This window comes from Aricia agestis, chromosome 4 (genome assembly GCF_905147365.1).
Source record: "Aricia agestis chromosome 4, ilAriAges1.1, whole genome shotgun sequence".
In the NCBI taxonomy this organism is placed as follows: Eukaryota; Metazoa; Arthropoda; class Insecta; order Lepidoptera; family Lycaenidae; genus Aricia; species Aricia agestis.
The window spans coordinates 9,578,349-9,594,869 of record NC_056409.1 but is presented as its reverse complement, the minus strand read 5'-3'; the positions used below and the strand labels follow the sequence as shown (position 1 = coordinate 9,594,869).

The window sequence follows — 16,521 nt, the reverse complement described above, 5'->3', positions numbered from 1 at the left end:
AGGCACAGTTTCGGATTCTTAAAAATCTAGAAACAAAGAAAGTATATCGAGTATAGCAAGTGCTCATTATTGTAATGTAAAAAAAATCCGCAAAATCACAGACAAAATAGTAAATTTTTACAAGTAGTTTTTGGTTTCTTGTTTCGCACTGTCATTTTTTTATTTTTAGTCGATATCAAAAGAAATTCATGTGTTTTATAATTTTGATTATATTAGAAAACTAGATAAAAAAGAAATAAAAGATAAGTTTATATTTAAATATATTTAAGGGCTCCTAAAGTAACAGTCGTCTAAGTATAATCGAAAACTTAGATCTTTTTTTTATATAAGGAAAAAAATATTATTCATTAATGTTATTGGCCTTAAAGGCTGAAATTTATTTAGGTTAAAATATTTATTTCAGTATACAAAACGAATTAATTTGAAAGAAAGCTGTTTTGATATATTTTTTTACGTTTCATTGGAGTGGGGTCACTTTTTACCCCCGATACCAGATACTTTGCCTTTTTTAGCGAAACCAGCTAAGGGTTAAACATGTTACAAGTCCATTACGTCACAATGAAGATGTCTTCGTATGTGGTTAAGTAGAACATTTGTCGGGATTTGTGACCCAGAACTGGCTAAGACCGCTAAGAACCGCCGGGAACCGCTCGGAACAGACATCAGACACGTAGGACTCGTTTGTGCCGCGTAATTACTCGCTTCCCCGGGAAGTGTCTCCCCCTTCGCCCCCCTCGCTGCCGTCCGCCGCAAAACCTCTTTGTGGCATTGTCGATATTATATCTTAGATATTCATCTTCGTTTTGCATAAAGGGTGACTATTTATTTCGTTTAGAGATTTTGCAGAACGAAACTATTGAATTGCACATTTTAAAGCAGCAACTTTCCTTCATGAAAAAAAAATCTGTATCATACATAAGCGCCTCAGCCCTCAGTGCATTAATATTTATGTATGAAACAACAGATTATTCTTAGGTAAGAATATTGTGGAAATGTCATTGAACAAATTGCCCCTATTTACAGGAGTGTTTTCCGCAATGTCTCGAAATGGAATTTATAAACATTATCTATATTTTGCTTTTGGCTTACCAGCAGCAGATAAATTCATTCATTCGATCTAAAAGGAAAGTCGACTTTGATGTATCATTGTAGGTAGACGTATTTAACAGAATTATCCATTCATATTATGCCATTACAATTTCAGTTCCCCCAATGAACCAAAATCGCTAATTTTCCGTATACATTGGCAGCAAATACATTATGTCCAGCTTACAAAGAGGCGAATCAAAGCGAATCGATTTAGCTCGACAACTAGCTCGACTCATTAATACTAGCTTCGTACTTGTATTCACTAGATATATCGCGAACTAACCACTGATTTCCTGGTGCAAGATTACTACCAATAAATTATTTGCCACGAATAATAAAAACTATTATTTGTAACTATGTTGGAATATGCCTAGTTAAGTTCACGTTTGCCGAAAGTATCTTAAGGGCCTCTTTCACCATCTCCAAGTAAAGTGTTGAGTAGCTACTTGTCAAGTAACGTTAATTGGCAAGTAAAACTTACAAGTAACTTTTGTCAATTTCACAAGCAAAAATGAAGCTCGGATTAACTACTTACCGGTGACATAACAAATCGTACACTACATTCGTTCAAAATGACGTCAACGTCAATCGTCTGACGCTGTCACTTGTCATTGGCGGTGAAAAAGAAGAAGTATACCTTTCTTTTGTGTGTTGTTGCCATTGTTGTTGCTTGTCCCTCAAACGTGGATTCCTGGAATCTATTGTCTTCTGTAGTGCTAGCACGGCGACCAGCGGAAATGCGAAAGTATGGACAAACTGTGGAAATAAACCTAAGGTGCCGTTCCGATCTTTTTTCGTTCCGAAAAATTCAATTAAAATGCCACTTTATGACAGACTATAGTCATAAACTGTGGAGATAAACTTAAGGTGCCGTTCCGATCTTTTTTAGTTCCGAATAATTCAATTAAAAAGCCACTTTATGACAGACTATAGTTCTAAAAATTCAAATAATATCCTACATTATGACATATACTATATTGTGTCATAAAGTGGCATTTTAATTGAATTTTTCGGAACGAAAAAAGATCGGAACGGCACCTTAGGTTTATTTCCACAGTTTGTCCATACTTTCGCATTTCCGCTGGTCACCGTGCTACCGCTACTGGAATCTATTCTTTTGTTTCCAACGTGTACAAAGGATTAATAGTACGTACTAGAATAGGATAGAAAATTCTTTATTTTAACTCTTTTTAACCTACATGCACCAGTTAAAACTACTCATATAAAATCAGCCTCACATCCCTGGATCACAGATACCGTTAAATTAATGATGAGGCATCGTGACAGGGCACTCGCAGAATATCACAGATCAAAGTCCGATAGTAAAAAAGAATATTATAAAAGTTTAAAAACTTTGGTAAATAAGGCTTTACACCATGAAAAAGTAGCATATTTTGAACAGAATATAAATAGCAAAATAAATGAACCTAAGAGACTATGGAAAAACATAAAAGATACAATTACACCTAAAACTGAGCACGGCCTACCCCCGCATTTCAAGGATCCTAATACTATAAATCTACATTTCCTTAAAATACCTACTGTACCTATAACCCATCTTTCGTACATAACATACTATGAATTCCACAAATTCAGTGATGCAATATTCCACCTCGAGACTGTATCCACAAGTACTCTGATTAAAATTATAAAAACATTGAAATCCAAAGCAGTAGGAAGTGATGTTATCAGCTTAGACATGTTATTTTTATCCTTGCCAAACACTTTAGATGCAATTAGCTGTATTATTAACATGTCCATAAAAACAGGAACTTATCCTAAGAGTTGGAAGCAGGCAGTAGTAAGGCCTCTCCCAAAAACTTCAAACCCTGTCGAGTTAAAGGATCTAAGGCCAATAAGTATCCTGCCATGCCTTTCGAAAATTCTAGAGAGAGTCGTATGTGAGCAGGTTACTGGCTACCTGGAAAAAAATAAAATGTTACCAGAGATGCAGTCAGGTTTTAGAAAGGGTCGCAGTACAGCAACAGCTTTACTTGATGTCACTGACAACATCCTAAGTGCACAAGACAATGGTTATTGCACTTTGCTTGTTTTACTGGATTTCACCCGGGCTTTTGAAACATTAAATATAAATATATTGCTCTCCAAACTAAGCTATTACGGGTTTGATGCTGCTACTATAAAATGGTTTGATAGTTACCTTTCCGGTCGTAGCCAATGTGTTAAGCTCTCTGATAGCAGTGGCTCCTTTGTATTATCGGACATTATGCCTGTTACAGATGGCGTGCCGCAGGGTTCTATTTTAGGCCCCATACTGTTCATTTTATATATAGCTGATGTCGGTAGGTATATTAGGTATTGCAAATTCCATTTTTATGCAGATGACACCCAAATTTATTTATTCTTTAAGCCAAATGAAGTGGACGCTGCAATAAAGCAACTTAACGAAGACCTTAATAGTATAGCCGCATGGGCCCAGAAAAATAGTTTGTGCCTAAATCCAGCTAAATCTAAATACATTATCTGTGGCACTAGCAGACAACTTAGCCTTGTAAACCCATCAACCGACGTCATGCTCATGGATGAGCCTATTGCGCGTTCATATGTGGCACGTAATCTTGGTCTTCTTCTTGACTGTCATCTGCGTTTCCAAGATCATGTTACTAACATAGTCAGTAGTTCGTTTTATAAGCTAAAAATATTGTATAGAATAAGACCTTATCTATCTGAAGAGATGCGTATCACTCTGATTGAGTCTCTGGTACTCTCAAAGCTAAATTACACTGACATAGTTTACGGCCCTCGTCTAGTTTCAAGTACCAAAAGACTGATACAGAGAGTCCAAAATGCTTGTGCTCGATTTTGCTTTAGCATACCCCCCAGAAGTCATGTAACACCCTATCTTAACAAGCACTTAATGTTAAAAATGAAACACCGACGCAGGCTTCATCTTGCATGTTTACTTTTCGGGGTGCTGAAGTACGAGGAACCCAAGTATCTGTTCAACAAATTGACAAGAACAGCTAGCCTCAGATCTTGTGGGTCACGGCTATGTGCAGCTCAGCTGACAATTGAAAAACATCGTACGGTTTCATTCAGAGGTAGTTTTCGGTATTCAGCTTCCAAATGCTGGAATAACATACCGCCCCCAATTAGAAATGCAAAAAGCCTTAAATCATTTAAAAACAAACTACGACAGTTCCTTTTGGATCAACAGTTGTCACAAGAAAACCTCTGCCATGATATCTCCGTGATCTAATATGCCCGTGTCATTGTGTTGTTTTGGTTTTTATTTATTTTTAAAATAAAATAATTATTAGTTTTAAAAAAAATTGAAGGGCCGGCAACCTTTGTATGTGCATAATATTATTATCGTGATTATTATTAGATTATTATAGCTTTACCTTTCGATACTCGGAACTTTTGTTTATATTTATAATTAGTTAATGTGAATGGTGTTGGGTACTTTTAGTTAAATCTTTAGTTTGTATCTTGTTTTATTTCTTTGATATATATTTTTAATTGTCTATTTTCTAAAGTACAACAAAATTTTATTAAAAATGGAATCTTGTAGAATCTAATATTTTTTGTTTCGTTTGTTTTGACAGGTGACAGATTTCTTGACCATAGACAAGAAGTCTTGCGTGTTGCCAATATAATCATTGTGGTGACAGCGCGCGACAGCTGTTTGTCGTGTGCGACAACATCAGTCTAGTCATGGGCTGTCGCGAGATATATTTTATTGTTGTTGTATGTTCTATGTTGTTTTAGTTGTTTGCAATCTGTTGTAATTAGTTAATAATGATATCCATGTCGTCATTATTGGCTCTTGCGGAAGACCGGCGCTGAATATGCCCCTGGGTGTACCAGCACATGCCGAGCATGAGCCAATTTGCGGCTGCAATTTGGAATTGTCTTGTTTTAAAGTATGTGTGCATGTATCATTAATGTAGTTGCAAATAAACTTTATTATTATTATTATTATTATTATTATTATTATTATTTGTACAAAAACTAACTATTTTTTAAAAAACTACTTTATAAAAATATTAAACTGACCTTTGCGTTTTAGGCATTATTTTGTGTTTCATTAAGTTATGCACTTGGTTCGCTGTAAACTTCGATAGACAAAATCTAGCTAAAAAATCTGTTTCATTTAAGTCCATGAAATAATCAACACGGGATTTAAAGACACGAGGTCTCGAATCTCGATATTTTTTGCAACTTAATATAGTCCAATTAATCTAGTTGGTGATCAATTAAATCAAAATATAAATCCATATTTGACAAGAGATAAACTTTAACCGTCAAGTAAACTCGCTAATTGGCAGACGAAGTGGCAAGTAAGTTACTTGACAGTTTAATCATATGATTAGCGCTACTTGAGGGTCGTGAAATTGATACATGTAGTTACGAGTGACTTTAACTGGCGAGTAGTCTACTCGACACTTTACTCGAAGGTGATGAAAGAGGCCCTTAGGGTTAAAAAAGTTAGAGGACTAAAATGTAATCTAGTTCGATTGAAAAGCTTTTTACTTATTGTAGGAAAGAGGTTTTATTTTTACTTTTCTTTTAGAATTAAATCCCTCGGGTTTCGTCTGCCTTGATTGAAACCTTTATGGCTACTAAAATATTCAGAAAGGCTCCGAATAAGACACTGTACGAGAGAGGTTGCTACACACTCTTGTTATCCTGGTACATATTACATTTACGTTGGAAAGGGGAGGGTCATATCACTCAACATACCATGAATTTGTAAAAAAATATGTTTTGATTTAATAGATAAGCGGGTTATCATGATAAAACTAAGTTGGCTTAAGTTTTCGTATTTAACTGGATAGGAAGAGCCGTGAATAAGTAGCATATTAGCTGTTTAATGATAATAATCTTATGCATAAGCTCAGTGAGTATAATAATAAAATCAGGGCTTAATTCTCATACCTCGAACACCGCTTCGATGCCATGCAAATCGTGTAAAATCATACTTCGTGATATTAGGGGTCCGACCAGCCTTTACCTACCAAATTTAATTCAAAAGTTTGATAAAGTTTTCACATATTCAAATGAAAACTTAATATTATAAAGCCATGTACTTAAAATTTCATAACTTTTTTTTGTTTGACTTTTTTTTTTAATTTCTTAATTTAATTAACATGACACTTATAAACACACGTACCTAACAATCATAAATGTTGAGAATAAAGTTTGGTGGAGAATAAACTTTGCCTAATGTTAGTTGTCATAACAATTAAAATGTAAAACAAAATACAAAGCACGTTTCGTAAATTAATCCGGTGTGAAGTAGGCGCTCGCATAAAATCCACTACTAAGCCAGGTACGGCTGAGGTTAAACACGTCGGAATTCTGGAGCTGTGGAAGAACTCATAGTACTGAAGTTACAATCTTTCGTTTATAACCTCTACGATAGAGCTTAAAAAACAATTTTTAGCTCTATCGTAGAGATTATAAACGAAAAATCTCAGTATATGTTATTGATTGTACTGTCGGTTCTTGGTGGAAATTCATATTGAACACTAATAAAACACAACTTTTCGTGCACTTTTTCCACTATATTAAGATATTATTACAACTTTTAACACACGACCGGTTTCGAAACAAATCATCATCAGGTGTAAGTTTAACGTCGGTCAATCTCTCAATCAAGAAAAATCTCAGGGTTTCGATTCTCAAGCCTAGAATGTAGTTTCGATCGCAGGTCTTCTCGTTTGCTTGTTAGTTGTGAGTCAGCATGATATAATAAACTGCATATTCACGCAACTAAAGTAGTCAGCAATCGAAGACATTCTACTCTTGAGAATTTCTCCAGGAGTCAAATTATTTTTGACAACTGCAATTGACTTTCTATTTTCAGATCCACGGTCCACCTAGACTAGGACGAGTCGGCGCATGAGTACCGAAAACTATTCCACCTCAATTTTTTTATGCGATCCTCTTCAAATTGCCCTCCTGATGATATAAATGCATGTTGCCAGGGCGCAACCCGGTGCCATATTGTTTAAAAAAACATTGTTTAAACAATTGCAAGGAATTGTTATTTTTCAACCGAACCAATTTTTTTTATATTCTTTATTGAAATACCAATAAAAAAGGTCTCATGACTTTTTACGATAAAGTTAATATTTTTAAAGATATGAATTTTTAAAGGTTCGAAAAACCTAAAATTTGGGTACTTTCGACCGATGAAAAATATATTTAAAAAAATAATAATGTCAAAGTAATATATTTTAAAATTCTATATACAATAGTTAATAATATTGTTTTGAAATTTTCACAGATTGTGTATATCTGTTGCCGCTATAACAACAAATACTAAAAATAAAATAAAGTATATTATTTAAGGGGGGCTCCCATACAAGAAACGTGATTTTTTTTGCCTTTTTTGCTCGTAATCAATAATAGTAACAGCTAGGCACTTGAAATTTTTACAAAATCTTTAATTATATTTGTACTTTAATAATTAATAATAAAATTAAAATAAAGTAATTGTTTAATACTCCCATACAAAAACACAATTTTTTGTCTACTTTTGCTAAGATAAAAAAAAGATATAAACAATGAAATTTTTTGAAATCTCTATTAACAATATTATTAACTATTGTATATAGAATTAAAAAAAATATATTACTTTGACATTATTATTTTTTTAAATATATTTTTCATCGGTCGAAAGTACCCAAATTTGAGGTTTTTCGAGCCTTTAAAAATTCATATCTTCTAAATATTAACTTTATCGTAAAAAGTCATAGGACCTTTTTTATTGGTATTTCAATAAAGAATATTAAAAAAAAATTGTTCGGTTGAAAAATAACAATTCCTTGCAATTGTTTAAACAATGTTTGTACAAACAATATGGCACCGGGTTGCGCCCTGGCAACATGCATTTATATCATCAGGAGAGCAATTTGAAGAGGATTGCATAAAAAAAATTGAGGTGGAACAGTTTTCGGTACTCATGCGCCGACTCGTGCTAGTCTAACCGTATTAACGCATAGATCTAATTTCAGTGATGTGAGTTTTCCTGCAAGTCCGTAATCCCGGCGCGTATAGTCCCACAATAAGGGTGAGGCCAAACGAGCGTAATTTGTGAGTTGTGACTTGTGAGTCGCAGAATTTCGGCTGGCAGAAATTCTGCTGCATTCAGTTTCATACAAAAGTCCTGTTTGAGCGTAATTTTGCGATTCACACGAGCGTACTTTTGTGAGTCACGATTTACTTATATGAAAAGATATTTACGCGACCGAAATTCTGCGACTCACAAGTCACAACTCACAAATTACGCTCGTTTGGCTTCACCCTTATACTGAGGCGGAATAGCGGGCAATTATGTAAAACATGCTTTTATCTCGAATTGGGTCAAAGAAATTAATGTTCTCCCACATGGTAATGATCTTTTTTATTTAATTTATTAATAGGCGTGAGGATGACGTACGGAGCGAGCTAACCCTAAGGAGCTTTTGTTATTGTAAAGGAATATTACCCTCAGGGTATGGCTTTTGGAATACCTTTTATGATTTGTATTCAAATTACACCGTGACCGCGTTTTAAACCCTTTATTGTAATTTTATGTGGTGTACTTTTGTTTCATATTTATCTTTTAAAGATTTTTTAATATGATCATTGATCAGTACTCAATGTAAATTTACATTGTGGTCTCATTATCATGGGGATTTTAGGCGTTTTAATATCAGATATATCGTATAATTACGTACTATTCTGAATAAAAAAGCTTTCGTGGACAAGTTTTCTTATCGCACTAGAACGTTTTGCCGCGAGGAAAATTATCCTACGTCCCTTCCCAGATGTAGTAATTCCAAATTGTATCAAAATCGACTTAGCCGTTTATGCGGGTAGAAGTAATAAACATAATATTATTATTTTTTTATTTCGAAATTATATTATTAATACAGTACATATACAGATTACAGATACAGTATGGATATATTATTGAATGACATATCAATAGACGTGAAATTAATTTACTAATTGGCTATGAGATTTTAATTAATTTTTCTGAGCTCAATCAACTACGGCTCTAGCTCGTTATATTAATGGCGTCCGTTTAATTTCATTGCGAAGCTGTTAGCAAAATGATATTTAGATTACTGACCATTTTAATAAAGTAAAGTATCCCTTTGTATAACCTCTACATTAGCCCAGGTTGTTTTGGCCACTGAAGAATAAGAACATTATTTTTTACTAAAACGATCCTTATAGAACTTTACCGATGCTTTAGATGTCAAAAATGTTTATATAAACATTTTTTATCAAAAACCTATTTAGCGGCATTGTGCACTATTTTGGGATGAGCAAAATTGTTTAACTCCAAACTTGGTCACATGTCAACCTGATGTGAATTCGTAAGACAGATGTAGAGTAGACTGCCGATGCGGCGTTATAGCTTAGAAAAGACAATAATATCCCCTCTTTTTCTACCAAGCGGTGAAATCTCTTTCGTTTAATGCGTTTGCCGGTAATCCCGAAGTGCAAGCAGTTTTTTTTGCTGTCGAACTTTGTCGTTCTAAATAATGATAACTTGGCTGAATGCTGAACTCGTTATGCTAGAGGTAGGACAATGAAGTACACGAATGCAATGCAAACAGCACTTATTTACAGGAAAATGCTCGCAAAGTTCCAACAACATGTCTAGTTTGTGTTTGTCAGAGCGAATTGTCTTGTGTCCAAAACTTTTAGTTGTTTGTTTCGCTACTGCATTTTATGCGATAGAGAATGCGACAAACAGCAGTTATTATAACTTAGTTTGGGCATCGTAAAAATACGGGATTGTAAAATTTTCGCCGTGGTGTTACATTTTAAACTACGTTGAAGCGCGTTTTAGCACCCAGTGTTTGGATACTTATCGCTTTATACAGGCTGTAACAAACCAAAGTGATAATATTTTAGGGTGTGAGTTGTGATTTCACTGCAAGAGTTATCTTTTATGATTTTTATAGCAAAGCGCCCTAGGGTTATGAATTTACCCTTATAAAAATTAACAAAATTACTTTTAGCTGTGCCATTTCAACAGTGAACTCTATAATATATAACTTGTTTTGGTAACACCTTGTGTATTACTAAGTTGTATTAATTTTTATTCTCACTAAAATTACTATTTTACTCGTATTTAATTTTAAATATTTTATTATTAGGTTTCATAAGTATTTTACCATTTTATGAAGCTCTCAAAGTCAAATAAAAGAAAATTTTCCTAAACGTAAAAATATCATAATTCACAAGTGACTAGGATTGCAGAGTGGTTTATTAAATCGACAGAGCCTCAACACAATGGGCTGTCAAGTACAACCTATACTTGTTTATGTTCTCCTTTTACAGCAGTTTTATGGTTTTATAACAATGAGCTGGAGAACCAGCTCATTATAAAACCATAAAACTGACCCGGCGAACTTCGTATCGCCTAACAGTCGATTCTTTAACTTTTGTATGGGAGTATAGAAAAGTGTTGTTTTTAGACTTTTTCAGGATTTTTTTTTTTAATTTTTCTCTCCGTAAGAACCATCCTCGTACTTCAAGGAATATTTTAAAAAAAGAATTAGCGAAATCGGTCCAATCGTTCTCGAGTTTTGCGCTTAGCAACACATTCAGCGACTCATTTTTATATTATAGATTAGACCTAGATTTGTACGATTGGCTTGAAGTTTGATGACTTTTCGACAGAGAGCTGGCGACCAACTCGGTCATGTGGCTTCAGATGTAATTAAAACTCCGTTAGCTACTTCCCTGAACAACCTTTTCTGATAATCTGCGTGCTGGCAGGCCGTGGGCGGTGGGTGTGGGTGTAGTGGGGTGGCCTGGGGAAAAAAAATGGAAAATAATGTAGGTTTTTTTTAATTTAAAAATTTTGGCTTTTTTTTTGGGATTACATACTAATTAATCTCGCGTCAGAAAAAACACAGCCTGAACCCATGTGGGTAAATAATAATAATTTTCCTACTTTTAATTAACGTTGGCAACCCCTTCCCACCACCCGATCGATTTAAAATTATTTTGGGTGCAGAGGAAGTACAGAGCAACTGTTTGGAAAAAAAATAAAGTCGCTGAACCTGCATTTTTTCCATTTTTTCCCCATCCCACTACTCCCACACCCACCGCCCACGGCCACGGCCTTCCAGCACGCAGATTATCAGAAAAGGTTGTTCAGGGAAGTAGCTAACGGAGTTTTAATACATGACCGATTTGGTCGTCAGCTCTTACGGCCGTTCCCAATATTTGATCTATCTCTGGTTTTGCCCTACTAGAGATAGGAATAGCTCACAATTGACATAAAATATATGTCTCTAATGTCTAATGTGAGCTATGCCTATCTCTAGTAGGGCAAAACCAGAGATAGATCAAATGTGGCGGTACCCACAATTCGCTAACATTCCTACATCGCGCTATCGAAGTTTTCTGAGCGCGTCAGTATATATACGACAGCTGAAATGTATCACATACCTCGCCCGGTCGGAAGGTTGGCCGCCACCACATTATTCCCACACAAATATTGGGAACGGCCGTTAGTCGTTTTATTCTTATCGATTTCTAATCTATAAAAATTAAAAAATATTTTTTGTAAGTCTAGTTAACTCAAGAACGGCTAGACCGATTTGGCTAATTGTAGTCTTGAATTAATGTTCGTGGTAGTACCGGGGACTGGGGAGTTTTATATTAGGACTTAGGAGAGAACTGATACAATGTTCACCGGGACATCCAGCAGGGCCCCCACTACCATATTATGTGCAATGTGTGAAATGCACACGGGCACCATTCCCTGACATCTAGTATACTTAATATAAAATTTTCTATTGTACGAAACATTTTGTTTCACAGCCACATAATAATTTAGGAAAGATTCTGACACAGTGTCACATCTGTTATGCAAATTACCGACGATTTAATTTGTTACCTAATTTATATGTATATTAATTTTCCACTTTACTAGATTTACTGAGTTGCGTCGCGTTGGATAAAATTATATTTATCATACATATTCACATATAATAATAACAATTTACTAATTAAATTAGCTAAAATTCTAATTGCTAAATTTAATTTATGCTTACGCCAGCTCTAATTAGGTATGTGGTCGCATAATTTGTTAGATTTTATTATTACGTCTAAATCGGAACGTATAGTTGAAATTAAATATGTAGGTAACTTTTGTTTTATTTATGTCACTTATTCATTATTAAATTAATTAATTTTTATCATTATTTTGATTCTACGAAGTACACAGAGTACTTTATATTGCATTCGCTTGTTTTGAGAGCGAAGTTTGATGTCAAAAATGTATGGGATTTGACATAACGCATTGCTAAGCCCGGGTGCGCACTTGCGGCCAGGCCGCGGCGGCCATCGAAAGTATGGTGTGGCCGCAGGTCGCGTTGCGGCCAGGTGCGCGTTGCGGCCAGGTGCGCGTCGTCTATGGCGGTTTCATACTAAGGTATCTATCTCGAAGGCCGCAGCGGCCAGCGGCCATCGAAAGTATGGTATTCGTATGAAACCGCCATAGACGACGCGCACCTGGCCGCAACGCGACCTGCGGCCACACCATACTTTCGATATAATAAGTGTCATGGGCCATGCCGCTTACGTTTACTACATGTGAGTAAGTACTTAATAGATTTTATTGCAGTGCGCTTCTGGTTATTACCTATTAGTTATTAGCAGGTACTTTAATATTATTACACAGTTTCCGCCTACGAGGGAGAGTAATTACTAGTTTTGTTATAATTATCATAACAGGCCCGTTATAACGGGAGCGAAGGCAGTAATCAACAGCAAACAGGGATCTACATATGTATATACAGGTTGTAACAAAATCAAAGTGATAATACTTTAAAGTGTGTATGAGCTCTCTGTACCTACATGAGTCCCTTATATAGAGTTCATTGTGAAATAGCAGTGCTGAAAGAGTAGTTTTAGGGTTCTGTACCCAGAGGGTAAAAACGGGACCCTATTACTGAGACTTCGATGTCTGTCCGTCTGTCTGTCTCCAGGCTGTAAGAATGGTATTAGCTAGAGAGTTGAAATTTTCACAAATTATGTATTTCTGTTGCCGCTATAACAACAAATACAACAAACGTGCTTTTTTGGCCTTTTTCACCCCCGACAAAAAAGAGGGGTGTTTAACCCCCGACAAAAAAGGGTGATATTAGATAAGTTTGACGTGTCTGTCTGTCTGTCTGTTTGTCTGTGTGTGTATCTGTCCGTGGCATCGTAGCATCCAAACGGGTGGACCGATTTTGATCTAGTTTTTTTGTTTGAAAGCTGACATGATCGAGAGTGTTCTTAGCTTTAATTCATCATCATCAGCCTGCTAAGTGCTGGACAATCAGGGTTTATCTGGTTCATGAAAGGCCGTTAGCAACTTGCAGTCGTTTGATGGGTTTTATATTTCATTGTAGTTCATGAGATTTGTGAATATACAATATACGTATACACATATTAATGGAAAGTTAACCTGGTGCTGCAGCATCACCTGGTAATCAATAGGATATCCAACTCCTCGCCAACTTAGAGCAGAGGTTTCGTGTTTGGGCTCATTTTAATAGCGACAACCAGTAAGAAGTAGATAGACAGTAAATATTTACATGCTGCTGCTGCAGCATCACCTGGATTCTATAGGAACACACCGTGACAACAATTATGGACTAAAATATTACTTTACACAAATTAGGAATTATTTGAACTTACAGGCAGTAAATATTATTTCATTACTTTTTAAAGTTGTTTGGCGGGGGGTTTTTTTTAATTTCTTTATTCAATTTTATTTGCTCTATAGCAATAATAATACTTGAATTTTTCTCAAGGTCCTTAGTTATATGCGTACTTTAATATTTAATAATAATTAAGGGGGGCTCCCATACAGAATATATGGGAGCCCTCCTTAATTTTTGCATACAATTTTTGCCCTAATTTGGTATATAACGGTACGGAACCCTACGTGCGCGAGTCCGACTCGCACTTGGCCGATTATTTGCTTTATATCAATAATGGCTACACGTAGGCACTTGAAATATTCACAAGAATCAAGAATCAAGATCATTTATTCACAGATATGTAGTCAAAAGCGTCTCAAAATACTTAATAGTATTTGTTCTTTCATAATTAAATAATAAAATTTAAATAAAATAAACATTTAAGGGTAAATGTAATTATTTGTAAGGCTCCCATACAAATAATACCATTTTTTTGCCTATTTTAGCTCTTAATGTACGGAACCCTTCGTGTGCGAGTCCGACTCGCACTCCGATTTTTTTTGTCACTTGCCCCATACAAATAAAAAAAAATTACTGCGCTGCAACTTTTACAGTGAACTTTATATTTAAAGTGGCACATTACACATGCAATATACAGTGTGTTTGTGTAAGTGAAACCATCAAATGAGACCGTCAAAATGAACAACTTTTTCTATGAGAACAATGCTGGGAACTCAAATGCCGTCTTCATACCCATACGGATGCCCGGATCGGTAATTTGTATGGGTATGAAGACGGATTTTTTTGAGTTCCCAGCATTGTTCTCATAGAAAAAGTTGTTCATTTTGACGGTCTCATTTGATGGTTTTAAAAATAACTGTTTTTACACTAACACACTGTAGTGTACGGTACTCTAAAGTATTATTTGCTTTCTTACACTTTGTTTTTTCCTACCTGTATTATGCATTACACTAACTAAGTATATTATGTTAACTCTTAACTAACCTTAACGACTAACCCTAAAGTGTCGATTTTATAAAGCATTTTTATACTTGAAATAAGCCCCGAATTGTTTCATTTTCTAAAATTAGATACTACATTATATTTCCAAGAATTCGATATGAGCAAAAACACGATATCATAAAATTTTCTCTATAGAAAAAAATCACAAAGATGCATCTAATTTTCACGAATTTTTCATTTATTGCCATAACCGTGCATTGAACTAAGTTAATACTTTAACCACATTGTATAAAATTCTATCATTGAGAGATCGACCTAGCGGATTTTAAAAATGTTGTATATTTATCGAGTTATTGAGAAAAAACGAATTCGGCGATGATCCGCGTCGTTCTTTTTCACCTAGCATATGAAAGACGGGCGTGAGTGTGAAGAGAGAAGGACGATGTTTGATTTTTTGGGTTAGTCGCCCTCTTAACACACATAATAATGGGCATAATATGCATAATAATGGGTACATCTGGGCACGGATCTTGATTTTCGGGTGTTAGTTCTTTAATCTTTAGGCTCTACCCTGCTATTAACTCTACTATAAATATCTCTTTCTACAAAATATGCAATCTGACATCTCGCTACGCTCTTTTACTCGTAAATATATTATCTCTAACGCGCTTCTATCTTTTTGTTGTAACTTGTACTTACCGTGATATCTAAACAGCGAAAGAGTGTGATTGGTGTAACTAACTTGAGCTATCAGGTCATAGAAAATACTGTTTATGTTTTTTGTGTTGACTTATTGTTTGTGATAGGTATGCATGTGGAAATATTATCTTTTATAATATTGTTGTATGTTATTTGTTCAGGTTTTTGGTAATATAGGCTCGTAGTAATTGTATGTATACATTGATTTTGTCGATTTCAAATATCAATAACCTATTTCAATAGCGAAAATTCCAGGTAAACTGACAATTTTCGCATGATAGATCATTTAAACCTATTTCATTCACGACAAAACGTCCTTAGACCTAAACGGTCTATACTATTTATTGTCGACGTATTTGATTTTGTTCTCATACGCGTATTTTAGCAAGTAGGTTATTGAAATCAGCAATCGGTAATTAATTAGCTTACCTTTTGAACCAAAGTTTAGTTTAGTTTATCGTAGAATAAGCTAATTAGTTTGATGTTAATAAGTAAGTTCGCTACAATGCTCCGGGCTCGCTAACTGCGTAACATCAAAAGCTATTTTTATACTGAAATTCTAAAGTAGTTACTTAGCAGAAGTTTCACGAAGTCCGCGCTCGTGATTTTATTCATATACTAAAGGTTTTATAAATTTACAGGTGCTCTACGACGGTAAACTGTCGTCCGCCATTGTATTCATGTACAACCCGGTGGCGACAGATGGCCAGCTGTGTTTGCAGTCGGCGCCCAAAGGCAACGTGTCGTATTTCGTGCACACGCCCCACGCGCTAATGCTACAGGTACAACCCTTACTGTCCCATGTTAGCCTGGTACGCAAACGTCGCATGATACCGCGCATTAACCCTTTGGGTCGCTTGGATGGGTGAACGAGAAACAAAGATTTCAAAGTTAACGTCTAATATGTTGAACGTTTTCACTGGAAAAAATTTGAAAAACTAAATTCAGTCAAATCAAATATTTGACTTTGTTAAAGATCTACATTTGAATACACCGTACCTACCTCTGCAACTTTATTTTGGCACTCAGCCCGCTCTCTAAAAGAATGGTTTAAATTCATACATTTATTTTACTGAGACTGAAACTTTACACT

The 16,521-nt window shown here is 35.2% G+C and overlaps 1 protein-coding gene across 4 annotated transcripts in view; it reads left to right on the top strand.

Annotated features, from left to right (window-relative positions):
* LOC121725862 (neurobeachin) overlaps nucleotides 1–16,521 on the top strand; it is a 385,885-nt gene that overhangs the window by 193,808 nt on the left and 175,556 nt on the right. For all 4 annotated transcript variants that reach the window (XM_042113000.1, XM_042113002.1, XM_042113001.1 and 1 more), the window contains exon 12: nucleotides 16,070–16,210. In XM_042113000.1, coding sequence (XP_041968934.1) covers nucleotides 16,070–16,210 — 141 coding nt within the window. The remainder of the gene's footprint in view (nucleotides 1–16,069; nucleotides 16,211–16,521) is intronic.